Source organism: Marmota flaviventris, chromosome 10 (assembly GCF_047511675.1).
Source record: "Marmota flaviventris isolate mMarFla1 chromosome 10, mMarFla1.hap1, whole genome shotgun sequence".
Lineage (NCBI taxonomy): Eukaryota > Metazoa > Chordata > Mammalia > Rodentia > Sciuridae > Marmota > Marmota flaviventris.
In genome coordinates this window covers 7,990,123-8,003,777 of record NC_092507.1, presented here as the reverse complement: position 1 = coordinate 8,003,777, position 13,655 = coordinate 7,990,123, and the positions used below count along the sequence as shown (strand labels likewise).

At 52.3% G+C, this 13,655-nt stretch overlaps 1 protein-coding gene across 1 annotated transcript; it reads left to right on the top strand.

Moving 5' to 3' along the window:
• The first annotated feature begins 3,087 nt into the window (after positions 1 to 3,087).
• Positions 3,088 to 3,690, top strand: Nppb (natriuretic peptide B). Its single transcript, XM_027947432.2, has 2 exons — positions 3,088 to 3,213; positions 3,364 to 3,690. Exons 1-2 carry the CDS (start codon positions 3,088 to 3,090, stop codon positions 3,688 to 3,690), a joined length of 453 nt encoding a protein of 150 aa, XP_027803233.1.
• The last annotated feature ends 9,965 nt before the right edge of the window (positions 3,691 to 13,655 follow it).

Genomic DNA, 13,655 nt, shown 5'->3' with positions numbered 1-13,655 from the left:
TGACCAAGACCACACAGAGAGCAAGAGGACGATGAGGCGGGAGGAACCTAGGAAATCGGCTCCAGAGTCAGGCTCTGGACTCCTGTGCCCCAGGTTCGCTATGAAGGTTTGTTGGGTGCATTAAGGGTCTTCTTTCTGTCTCTGTGGCCAGCACCTTGCACGTAGGGTTTGGCCCTGGTGAGAACCAATTTTGCCACTGCAGATTTTCCTGGGCTTCCCTGGGGGCCAGCGCCATGCTCAGGGTCACATGTCCTGCGTTACTCTCATGGCTGCTGAAACAGATGCCACAGGTGTGCTGGCTTAGGTGACTTTGTTTTCTTTTTGGAGATCGGAGTCTGAAATCTGCTTCACTGGGCCAAATCAAGGTGGGCAAACAGTAGGGCTCAACTCTGCCCCTTGGCTGCGGCGCCTCCTCCACCTCCTCGCCTCTCCGTGCATTCTCTCTCTCTGACCCTCCTCCTCCTGCCTCTGTCTTCTGAGCGCCCTTGTGGCCGTCTTGAGTCCTCCTGGATAATCCGTGAGAATTCACCTCCAGGTCCTTAACCTAGCCACACCTGTGAAGGCCTTTTCACCATGTAAAATAGCATTTTCTCAGGTTCCGGGATAAGGACATTCTGAGGGGATATCATTCCACCTACCACCGGCACCATCTAACAAAGTCCCTGTGCAGAAGGCTGCGACAGAGACCGCAGGATTAGCCATTGAAAGAACGAACAAGGCTCCTTGTGGAGAAAATGCCTGTTTATTGAGGAACAGCTCTGCTTATTTATAGAGCTGGGGGTGGTTTGACAGTTATGACAGTTTAATGGTTTAACGGTCTGACAGTTGGCACAGGGTGCTTTCTGATTGGTGGGTAAGGGTCATGTGAGTCAGCAGGGCTAGTCTGATTGGTGGGTAAGGATCATGTGAGTCAGCAGGGCTAGTCTGATTGGTGGGTAAGGATCATGTGAGCCAGCAGGGCTTATCATTGGATGGCTCTTCTCTGGGGGGATGGGGAAGTTAGTCTTTGGAGCTGGGGTGACTCCTAACAGCCATGTTGAAGAGATGTGGAGAGTACATGGTGTACAGTAGGCGCCCAATGTGTGTTCGTGATCCAGTGTGCCAGCCGGTTGGTGTCCCGTTGTTCTTCCTGGAGAGAAGCTTGGAGGATGCACTCAGTCCTGTCATCCCTGTCCCCTCCTCTGTGGGCAGAGATGCTCTGGACTTTTGTTTGGTACTCCACTTCTCTGTCTCCTTGGCAAGCTCACAGTCCCCTTCCACGCAAGGACCAACTCTCCTGGGTTATTTCTGATTTTTGCTCCCCACAGCACAGATCCCCAAGTCTTCATAGATGACAATAGATTTATCTAAATTTTCTTTGAGCAAAAACATCTTGCAAGCATCCCAGCGGCAAGTAAGAGTTTCAGGTCTGGAATCAGACTGCCTTGTGTGCAGATTGTGTGACTTTTGGAAAGTAGTTTAATTCAGCTGAGCTCAGTTTTCTCATCTGAAAAATCAGGACTAATAAGAACACTTTCTCACTCAGTACCTGAAAAGATGCTGTTTTGATTTGTTTTTGTTTTTGTTTTGGTACCAGGGATTGGACCCAAGGGCACTTTACCACTGAACCACATCCCCAGCCCTTTTTGTTTTTTACTTTGAGACAGGGTCTTGCTGAGGCTGGCCTTGAATTTGCAATCCTCCTGTCTCAGCCTCCTAAGTCGTTGGAATTACAGGCATGCACCACCACACTCAGAAAGAAGTGATTATGCTAGAATTTGCTAAGTGGTCCCAGGGTTGTTTTGTTGTTATTGTTTTGGGTACTGGAGATTTAACCCAGAAGACTTTACCACTGAGTTATATCCCTAGTCCCCTTTTTTTATTTTCAGACTCGGTCTCACTAAGCTGCTGAGGGTCTTGTTAAGTTGCAGAGGCTGGTCTTGAACTTGTGATCCTCCTGTCTCAGCCTCCTTCATTGCTGGGATTACAGGCATGCACCACCACGCCTAGCAGTTCCCAGCTTCTTGCTGTCCCTTCCCGCATCTCTGCCATATCCTGTCTCTTATTCTAGACACCCCCCCCCCCCACTGCCTATTAACACAGATTCTCTGGAAGGGACACACCTCGGATGTACCACCACATAGATAGCCATCTTTCCACTCAGCCTTTTCCCATCACGCTTGTCTTGGTGGGGCAGAGGTGACGTTTGCACCTGGAGGAGATGTCATAGAAGGCATTCCTGCATGACTTCATCTCTGGGCTGTGCTCTCAAAATTCCAACCGAATCAGCTCTACCCTTTAAGGGGTGGAAGAAGGGTCGGCATTCCAGAAGTTCCTTGTCATACTCAGGCTTTTAATCAGTTGACATTGGAGAATTCGCATCCCAGTGCTGAAAGGCTCCCCGGGGTTGGGGTGTGAGTCGGAAGAGGGGTCAGAGCTGTCCTGCACCCTGCCCCGCACAGGTCTGTCTGGTCTGGAAATCTGGCTGGAGAGCGAATCTTGAGAGTCTGCACAGAGTTCCCTTGGGGTGGTCAGCACCACGGACAGCGGCCCCGGCGACGGCCGGGTGTGAGGAGCCCGGGCGGGTGCTGGGTTACGGCTGCAGGCGCGGGAACTGCGGGAGGAAGACGCTGCTGGCGGCGGTGGGCGTCGGCTGGGGCTCTTCTCTGAGTCACCGTGCGCCCCACGCTCGCGCGGGCCTTGGAAGGCTGGGGTTCTCCCTGTCGCTTCCAACAGTGGCTGGGTGGGGAGGGAAGGGGAAAGAGCCATGTTCAAGGCCCCAGATTTTTGCGAAGGAAGAAGCTGTCCCCCGCACGCTCCCGCCCTGGCCCGGCCCATTTCTATACAAGGCCTGCTTCCCCACCTCCACCCCCAGTGAGTATTCCTCACAGGCGCAGAGCATTCCCAGGTCCTGAGCTCAGAGGGCCGGAATGTGGCTGATAAATCAGAGATAACCCCCACACAGGGGGGAAGGGCTGGCCGGACACCCAACGCCAGGATAAAAGGCCACGGTTGCCGGAGGAGCCAGGAGAGCCTCCGTGGGCCTGGAGGAGGTGGCTGTGAACTTGGACGGAAGCAGCAGCAGCCCCAGCCCACCACCCAAGCGACATGGACCCCCAGATGGTGCTGTCCCGGGGAAGTCTGCTTGTGCTTTTCCTGAGCCTGTTGCTGCCAGGAGGTCGCCCCCACCCGCTGGGCAGCCCTGGCCAGGCTGCGGAGCTCGCCGGGATACAGGTGAGGCTGAGGCTGGAGGCTGGGCTGTCGGAAGGGCTGGCAGCAGCACTTACTGGGCTCCCACCTGTCAGCCCAAGGGTCTGCCCTTCATTGGGGAATGAGTGACAGGTGAGGTGCATGATCCTGAGCTCAGGCTCCCCCCCCCTACAGGAGCTGCTGGATCTCCTGCAGGACGAGGGGTCAGAGCCACCAGCACAGCAGACGGCCCTGGAGCCGCTCCAGCAGGACCAAGGCCCCACAGAAGCCTCGGAGGCTGCGAAGGCTGCCCCCAAGGGTGTCCCTGGGCCCAGAGACAAAGTCCTCCAGGCTCTGCGGGGACTTCGCACCGCCAAGATAATGCGAGACTCGGGTTGCTTCGGACGGAAGTTGGACCGGATCGGCTCCTACAGCCGCCTGGGCTGCAATGGTGAGCCCCCACCTCGCCACCCCGCTGGCCAGCTGCACTCTCACCCACATCCCTGTGCAGGCCACCGTTAGCGGCACCGTGGGTTTGTTGTCTAGGACACCCGGACATCTCCTCTGACAGTCTCCAGGGCCAAGGGGTGCCTTTCTGGAAATGTGAAATGGGGACATCATTCATTAGGTGCTCAATGAATCCCCACCCTCCTCCTGGCCACTCCCTGCCTCTGATCAAACTGGAGCGGAATCTCCAGAGGGTGGAGTTTGTTCACTGCCCGGCAGCCCCTCCTGGGAGCAGACAGGGTCCTAAGCCAGGAGCCCCCTGGCTTCTCTGGAATTGCATGGAGCCTTGAAGGCAGAGGACAGGATCGCCAGGGTCACCCCACTTTCCAGAGGAGGAAACTGAGACCCAGAGAGGAAGGTTGTTCCAAAGCCTCAAACATCAAGATCAGTGGAGGGACTGGAGGGTGGGGGTGGCGCACAGCGGGGGAAGCTCAGCTCCTGCCTCCATTTCCCCTCAAGGTCATGGTCACCCTGTCTTCTCCCCACAGTGCTGAGGCGGCATTAGGAGGAAGTCCTGCTGCGGACATCAGCTTCCGATCCCACAGGGGCCTCTTTCCCCAGCCCCACGGCTCCCTTTGAAGTGACTGCTATTTATTTTACTTATTTATTTATTTATTTAGCTGTTTTCTATAAGATGTTTCTTACCTCTGAGCACAAATTTCCTCAGTGAAATAAAGTCAACATTGTACCTCTTTTGAAATGGATTTGTCTTCATGTATTCACAACAATCCCTTGTTTGGGGAAAAAAAAATCACAACACCCTGTGTTTTCTGCAGGTCCCAGAGGGGTCCTAATGGTGGGTTGGAGGCGCAGCCTGAGGGCTGGTCCAGTGGGTGGTGGGGCTTGCTTTCCCTCCAGGGTTGTTAATGCTCTGAAATGTCTGTGCACACGTCATACATGCAAGACACTTTGCAGAAGCTGCTTTTCAGAGTGGATACTCCCTTCCTGGGAGCGGGGTGACCGTGGGGCGTGAGTCACCGCCTTTGTCTCCCTGGTCTTCTGTGCCTGGAATTCCACCAACCAGTAAAGCTGTCTCCCTGATGATGGCTCCTTCCAGAAGCTCTAACCAAAGTGTCAGGGACTGGAGGCAGAGTGTGTGTCGGGGGGAGTGAAGGCTGCTCACTTGCACCCAGTGGGGTGAGGCTCCATCCGGCCCCAGACCTCAGCTTCCTGATGTCACCCAGGAAAGGAGCCTTCAAAAACCCTAACCAGTTGGGCACCACAGAGCCCACCTGTCATCCTGGAGACTCAGGAGGCTGAGAAGGGGGGATCTCAAGTTTGAGGCCAGCCTTGGCAACCGAGCCACACTGTCTCAAAAGAAAACATAAAAAGGGGCTGGGGATGTGGCTCCGTGGTAAAGCACCCTTGGGTTCAATCCCCAGTACAAACAAATAAACAAAACCCCAAATCACAAGTCAACAAGGTTCTGACCAGAAGCCGAGCTCTTTGGGTGCCCTTCCCCTGGGGCTGCTATCTCACTTCCTCTGACCCCAGAGAGAGACAAGGAGACAGCCTGCAGAATCCCGTTGTGTGTCTTTCACAGGGTTCCCTCCCACACCCTACATTGCCGGGATCCCAGGCCACGCAGCCAAACCCTGTCCTCCACAGCGTCATTTATGGTCTGAGCTCAGCTGTGGGATGAGGCCCATTTGCTGGGTGAGAAAACTGAGACTCAGAAAAAAAACAAAGCACCCTACCTGAGAGCCTGCAGCCACCTAGGGCTGGTGCTGCGGTGCTGGTGGGAACCAGCCGGCGGCCAGGTCTGTGCGCTCCAACTCCCTCACTCTGGGCCCTGCCTGCGCTCCCACAGGTCCTTCCGACGTGCTCATCCGGGTTTCTTTGAGTGAGAGGGAACCAGGAGGCTGGCTCTTCATGTTATTTCTCATTTTAACCCAGAGTGCACCAGAGCTTATGGGTGTCTGATGAGGTCAATTAAATTTTTATGTTTTGAACTGGGGATTGAACCCCGGGGTGCTTTGCCACTCAGCCACATCCCCAGCCCTTTCTACTTTTTTTTTTTTTTTTGACACAGGATCTTGCTAAGTTGCTTAGGGCCTTACTAAGTTGCTGAGGCTGGCCTCAAGCTTGCGATCCTCCTGCTTCAGCCTCCAGAGTCACTGGGATTGCAGGTGTGCGTCACCACACCTGGATTTATTAAGATTTTTTTTTTTAAATGAAGTTTTAGGAGCAGCTTATTTTCCAAGAGACTGTTGAGTCGTCTTTGTTTATACTTCTGACCCAGGAGGGCAATGAGTGGTTAGAACATGTATGAAGGTTTTATCAGTGGAGCAGGCAGAGTCCTATCAGCTGTGATTGTCCTTACAACTCCTCGAAGAACTCCTACCACCCCTTGTTCTACAGACGGGCAACCAGGCCACAGAGAAGTGGTGTACCCTGCTTAGGACTCTGCAGTTAGTAAGTGGCTCTGCCAGGACTCAACCTGGCTCCTAACCACTGTCCTGCCCAGCCTTTCCCGAGCCAGTGGACTGGGCTTGCTGGTGGGAGGGAGTTTCCTCCTACTGGCATTGCTACTTCAGCACTTGGGGACAGGGCCTGCTGGCAGCCTGTCCCTCTGCTCAGTGATAAAGACACACCCCCCCCCCCAGAACACTCACTCCCCAAACAGCCGGAGCTTCAAAATCTTCAAGGGGAGACCAGCTCATCCATAAGGAGGGCTCGGTTGGTGGAACCCGCACACGTACTAGATCCTGTTACTGGGTCTTTTCCCCAAGTAAAGGTCCAGGAAAGAGGACCCCAGGCTACTTGTGCAGGAGTCAAGTGTGACTGCTGGGGACTAGGTAGTGGGCAGCCTGGTGTACCCAGAAGAGGGACGTCTGTCTCACCCAGTTCCCCTGCAGATGGTGTGGCGGACAGCACCACTGTGCATGCACTGTCCCTGGATGCCCTTTAAAACCAGCCCTCCATAGTGCACGCCTGTAATCCCAGCGACTCTGGAGGCTGAGGCAGGAGGATCACAAGTAAAAGGCCAGCCTCAGCAACTTAGTGAGGCCCTGAACAACTTAGTGGAATGGTATACAAAAAAAAATTTTTTTAAAGGATTGGAGTAAAGCACACCTGGGTTCAATCTCCAGTACCTAAAATAAAATAAAATAAACTCCGCCCTCCCTGATGTATTCCCTTGTAGTACCATGGCTCTAACTTCCCTGGCTAGCCGGTCTTCAATCTACCAAATGATCTTTCTTTTTTTTTTTTTTTAATTGTAGTGGGACACAATACCTTTATTTTATTTATTTGTTTTATGTGGTGCTGAGGATCGAACCCAGGGCCTCATCCATGCTAGGCGAGTGTTCTTCTGCTGAGCCACAACCCCAGCCCCAAATGATCTTTCAGACACAAATCACTGTATTCTTTCTAGAAAGAAGTGTTGGTGAAAACAGGCCCAGGGAGATTCAGTCCACAGTTCCAGGAAAGTTTTCAGAGGAGGGTGACCAGCTTTGCCAGGCCTTGAGTGACGAGGTTACGGAAGTCAGGACAGCGGTGGGACAATTACTTCTTTCTTTCTTTCTTTTTTTTTTTTGGTGCCAGGGATTGAACCCAGGGGCACTTAACCATTGGGCCATGTCCCCAGCCCCCTTTTAAAAGATATTTCATTTATTTCTGTTTAGATATGCATGACAATAGAGAGTATTTTGACATGTCATGCATACATGGAGCATAACTGCCCATTCTTGTGGTTGTACATGATGTGGAGTTTCTCTGGTGTGTATTCATATATGAACATAGGAAAGTTATGTCCAGCGCATTCTACTGTCTTTCCTATTCCCACCCTCCCTCCCTTCCCTTCATCCCCCTTTGTCTAATTCAGCAAACTTCTATTCCCCCCTTATTGTGAGTTAGCATCTGCTTATCAGAGAGGATATTCAGTTTTTGGTTTTGGGGGATTGGTTTATTTCACTTAGCATGATAGTCTTCAGTTCCATCCATTTACCAGCAAATGCCATAATCCCATTCTTCTTTATAGCTGAGTAATATTCTTTTGTGTGTATATAACACATTCTTTTTAAAATTTATTATTTTAATTAGATCTACTTTGTTGTACATGACAGAAGAATGCATTTCAATTCATTGCACACAAATGGAGCTCAACATTTCAATTTTCTGGTTGTACACAATGTAGAAACACACCATTCTTATACCACACTGTCTTTCTCCATTCATCTATTGAAGGGCACCTAGGTTGGTTCCACGGCTTGGCTATTGTGAGTTGAGCTGCTATGAACATTGATGTGGCTGGTCACTATAGTATGCTGCTTTTAAGTCCTTTTAGCATATGCTGAGGAGAGGCCCAACTCTTTTCTTATATTTTATTTCGAGACAGGGTCTCACTAAATTGCTTAGGGTCTCGCCAATTGCTGAGGCTGGCTTTGAACTTGCGGTCCTCCTGCCTCAGTCTCCAGAGCAGCTGGGATTACAGGTGTGAACCACGGCGGCCAGCACCTGTGATGCTCTTCCCCCTGCTCCTTGCGGTGGCTTTAACCCTTCTGAGAATGACTCGTGGAAAGGCGAAAAATGCAGCCCCAGGTCTAACCCAGATCATGAACTTGGCCATTGTCTGGCTCCTGCTGTGACTGTCTTCTGTCCTCTCTGGGACTTGTCACCCATCTGGAAGGATCATTCCTATTCCGCTAAGTGACCCGTTTCCCCCACGGGGTCAGGAGTCACCCCACACAGCTGGGTGACCTAAAAACACACTCTGTCTCTGTCTGCCCTGGACACTGGCTCCTGCTCTCCTGCCCCTGACATGGCCCAGCCCATGGCCTGACCTGGTCACTTCTGTGCCACCGGCCCGGCTTCCAACAGCAGTCCTGCTCTCTTCTGCCTGAGGGCCGTCTCTGGCACAGGGCACACCCGGCTTCGCTGGAGCAGACAGGAAGTGCTGGGGAGCGGACCTGAGCTGGACCGACCTCCACCAACCTCGGCTAGACTTGGCGTTTGAAGGCCCAGCTCCCGTAGCTCACAGGTGACTCTGGCATTCCCCAGGCTCAGTGCTGTCCGCAGGGAGGGGCAGCTCACGTGGTCATCGAAGTTCCACTTTCCTGTGCCACTTCTCTGCTCTCCTGTTGGTATTTCCAGGGATTGCCTCCAAAATAAGCCATTTGTGTTTGAATCCTTGTCTCAAGTTCAGGAGACCTAAGCTAAGACGCCCCCTTCTTCAGGGCCCTCCCGGATGACATGATGCCAGCCCTTGGGATCTTCCTGGACTCTCTTCCCTGGCTGGACCCCGGGCAGGCACCACGTCCCGGTTCCTCCCTCCTAACATCTGCTCATGACCTTGCACTTCGTCCTGGCTTAGGCCCACGTTGACGGCTGCCCCAGCTTCCATTCATCTTTCTCTGCATCAGTGGAGAGAGCAGAACCTTTGTGTTTCAGTCAGAGGGTGACTCCCTCTCTCCATGGCGTCCCCTGGGAGGACAAGGTACAATGGTGGGCACTCAGGTGTATTTGGGGGCCCTGGGTAGAGAGGAGGCACTGAAGGCAAACTTATTGCTGAGGCTGGCTTTGAACTTGTAGGTCCTCTTGTCTCAGTCTCCAGAGCAGCTGGGCACCAAAGGCAAACTTATTGATTTAGCCATTTAGAAAATATCATCTAGATATTGCACGGAAATGGAAGAAGACCCTCATTGTTCTACAAAATTACATATAAGAGGTTGTGAGGGGAATGGGAAAATAAACAAGGAGAGAAATGAATTACAGTAGATGGGGTAGAGAGAGAAGATGGGAGGGGAGGGGAGGGGGGATAGTAGAGGATAGGAAAGGTAGCAGAATACAACAGTTACTAATAGGGCATTATGTAAAAATGTGGATGTGTAACCGATGTGATTCTGCAATCTGTATTTGGGGTAAAAATGGGAGTTCATAACCCACTTGAATCTAATGTATGAAATATGATATGTCAAGAGCTTTGTAATGTTTTGAACAACCAATTAAAAAAAAAAGAAAATATCATCTAAATAATTGGTATGTCCCCTCTGGGTGCTGGGACAGTGTCCTGAAGCTGCCTCACACCTGCAGGGCCTGCCCGCACCTCTTGCTGCCCAGCAAATGCGGCCATAGCCAGGGCCGACGCGGTGCTCACGGTTGCCACCTGCACCCCCCTACCCCCCACCAAAATGTCCACACAGGCAGCACCAGCCGGCAAGGGAAGATTGTCCATCTGTCATGAGAGGCTCAGAGGAGACCCAGGGAGGAACCAAGCAGAGCCCAGAAGTGCAGGGGAGTCGACGGCCTGGGGTGAGAGACAGAGCTGGGAAAGACGCTGCAGATAAAGTGTGCGCTAGGGGGTGACTTGTGCCCCCCAACTATAGAATTCCTAGCCCCTGGAACCTCAGAATGTGGCCTTATTTGAAAATAGGGTCATTAGAGGTGTAATGAGTTAATGAGTAGACAGGCTGGTGCCGGGGGACTCCTGAGACAGCCCAGCTGGTGTCCTCATCAGAGGAGCAGAGACACCTGGAGGCAAGGAAGCCTCGCACTGTCAGGGCCAGAGACGAGAGTGTCACAGCCACGAGCCTAGGACTGCCAGGGACGGCCACCAGAACTGAGAAGAGGAGGAGAGGACTCCCTTACAGATTCCAAAGGGGCAGGGCCCTGGTGGCACTCGCTCTCCAGGACTGGGAGCAACGCATTTCTGTCACGTAAGCCCCACTGTGCTCTTCTCAGGGACGACTCTGAGAGCAGTTCTCTGTGAACTCTGCATGGGTCCAGTGTGACCACCCACTGTGGCCGGCTGGGTCACATGTCACCTTTCATTTCCTCTCTTCCTTCCCTACCTGTGTGGGCAGCCTCAGATGGTCCCCAAGGACCCCCCCCGCCGCTGGTTCTCCGGCCCTTGTGTAACCCTCCCCCTTGGCCTATGAGCAGAGCCTAGCAACTCACCTCCGTGGTGAGGCTTCCAGAGCTCCCCTTCTCTCCTCCCTCCTCTCCCACCTGACGGAAGCCCATTGCTTCTCTGACAGCAGATCCTCCCCAGGCAGGCCTTGCCATGACCACAGACCCAGCAACATCTTCACTGCGGCCCATGAGAGCCCTGAGCTGGAGACACCAGCCCAGCTGGTTCTCACCCTGATCCATAGCGATCAATGGTCAGCTAGTAGGTGTGTTGCTGAAGGCTGCCAGGGTTGGGGGCTGCTTGTTACTGCAACAATGGTTAACTAACACATTCCCTCACTTCCCTTTCCCCCTCACTCTCATTTCCGTGGGGTTGGCACCCCCACAAAGCCTTAGCAAGTGAAATTTTGCCTTGGGCTTTGTTTTCCAGGGAATCAGGTCCCTATCTTTCAGCCCCTGGGGTCCTCCATATTGTACCAAAGAAACAGTATGTTGATTTCAAAGTCAGAAACAGCCATTCCTAGATCCTGTAGATTCCAACTGGCTTCTCCCAAGTGAGGTTTCTGCCTTAGACCACTGGGGTCTGATAGAATCATGCTACCAATGTGATGGGTTCTTCTACCAGGTCTGTACGTGTGTGGCGTTGCTGGGACTTCAAGGATCCCTGCAGCAGCCCACAGCACCCCCAGGGAGAGTCGTGAAACCAAACTCCAGACCAGAAACTAGAGAGACCCAAATTATGGATTCTGCACCTATTGGCCACATTCCTTCCACCCTATGACCAAGATGAGCTCTTTCCAGAGGAAAAGGAAGGCCCGGCTGATTGTCCAGCTGGAGGGGCGGTGGGGTGGCAGTGGGCCCGGCTTCCTGTTGCCTGTGGCTCTTCTTCTTCTCACTCCTACAGGTGGCTTCTCCATAGTCCACTAAGCATTGTGTCTGCACAAGGCTCCCCGAAGTTGAGCAGGGATATGACTTAACATTAGGAACTTAACATTAAGCCATTTCGATTCAAATCAGGGCTTTATTAGGATTTGGGGGGATGCTGTTGAAGGCTGTCTGGGTCCGACCTGGCTCTGTTGATGTAGGAGGTGACTCTGGTTCTACACAAAGCCTTCCCCTCCCTAGTAAAATAAGATCATAAAAGAAACTCGACAAATGGCACTCACGTCCCACTCCAGTTTCACTCTGGAAGAAGAAAGTGGATTTTGATAAAAGGAGATGGGCAAATTCTGAAATTCTCTTTCCAGAAGCTTGGAGGGGGACTTCTGCTCTCCTGGGGCCACCTGTGAACCTCAGACCTGGCTCAGGAAAGGGGCAGCCTTGTCCCTCTGAGGTCAAGCTACTGCCATAATGCCTTTCTGGAAGACTCTGCCTGCATCAAAGGCCTGTCTCAAAGAGCATCTCCAGGAAATGCGCCGTGTGGTACGCGCAGCAAGGAGCCGGTCCCCAGTGTGGCTGTATGCTGAATCCCTTTTGCTATTAATAACCCTGCAGCCGAGTAATTAAGCAGTGAGTACATTCCAGAGACCCATCAGGATGGATTTTTGGCTCAGATCTTCTACTTAGAGTTGCACCAATTTCAGATTTCAAGATGCTCAAACCCTCAAGATGGCTGAAGAGGGTCCCCATTTCCTTCCATCTTAGAATACAATCACCTCGGGCTCCTCTTGTGACCTTTGGCCATTTGCTGCCCTGATTTGCTGTCTTGTGGCTATCTAACAGCTTCTCCATCTGGACAACCAAGGGGTCAGCACAGCTGGGATGGACCTGGCCAGGATATCCTGAGCCTCCCAGCGGTCTAAATCACAGTGGGAGCAGACACAGGTCATGGAGATCAGAAGTGGCCCTTTCCCTGTGATGGTCAGAGAGGGGAGAGCCACCAAGTGCACAGCTACAGCCGCAGGGCAGGGAAAGGTGGGAGCTGCTCATGGCACCCGAGAGGTGTCTCGTTGGGGAGTTCACCCCTAGGGCAGAGAGGCAGCAGTGTGCGCGAAATGGCTTGAGAATGTGAGCAGTGTCACTCCTGGGCTTCCACCCTGGGATTTGTCCCTCTGAAAATGGGACCCTAGCACCCACCTCCTAGGGGTTGAAATGAGATGGTCACATATGGCTGTCAACACAGGGCCTAGCACATCCTGAGTGACCAATAAGGGTGACCATCACGATCACCCCACTGTTCCAGAGCAGCTTTTCTGAGCTCCAACACTGCTCTGAGAGGTGGGTGGGGGTGGCTTTTACATTTTTTTCTACTTCACAGATGAAAAAAAAAAAAAAAAAAGGCCCCAAAGATGTAGGGGACTGGTTTGTTGGAGGCCAAGATACAGGTCTCTCAACCCTTCAAATTCACCTCCCTCTGCCATGCACGCCCTGTTGAGCGGGTCCAGTGTGGTGTTCAGCAACTGGAGGCCCCTCTCTGGAGCCTCACTGCCAGTCCTTTCTCCTGTGGGATTCAAGGAATTGAGGCCTCTGTGGCGTAGTCACTTGCCTGGCCTCCGAGAGGAACTGCTTGAAGGGGAACAGCGTAGGCCACTTGCCAACTCGCCCTGGCTGCTCTCCTGGAGTGGTGAAGGCGATCCCCCACTCACTGTCTTGCAGGGTCACAGTGAGAAAAAGTGCTGGCCAAGCCGCTCTCCCACTGTCTTGACAGGGTCACAGTGAGGATGAATGCTGGCAAAGCCACGCTGGTTGGTGGGAAACCGAAACCATGAGACCCTTTTTTATGTAACTGGGACTTTTCATTTTCATGCTTATGTTCCTGACAGGAGGCATGAGCACGTTAAATGCCAAGCAAATTAAATTTCAAATGGCTAGAACATAACAGGTAGTTCATGCCTTGAACGCTGTTCTACTACCCCTCAGCACATCAAGGACAAAGTAGAAGGCTGTTCTTCTACCTCAGCACATTGAGGACAAATCTGATAATGGACAACAATCATCCTCTGAAAGGTAATGAGAATTTTAGGCACCACATTGATTATATCAACTAGAACCCAAGCCCGTATTTCCGGCCTCTTAGAAAACCTAATCATTATGCTTATTTTACAAAGTTCACCCCATGTAGTCTCGTTTTTGATTAAGGAAAGTTATATTATACACTTAGGAAAGTTAAAACATATAAAGATATATTCTTC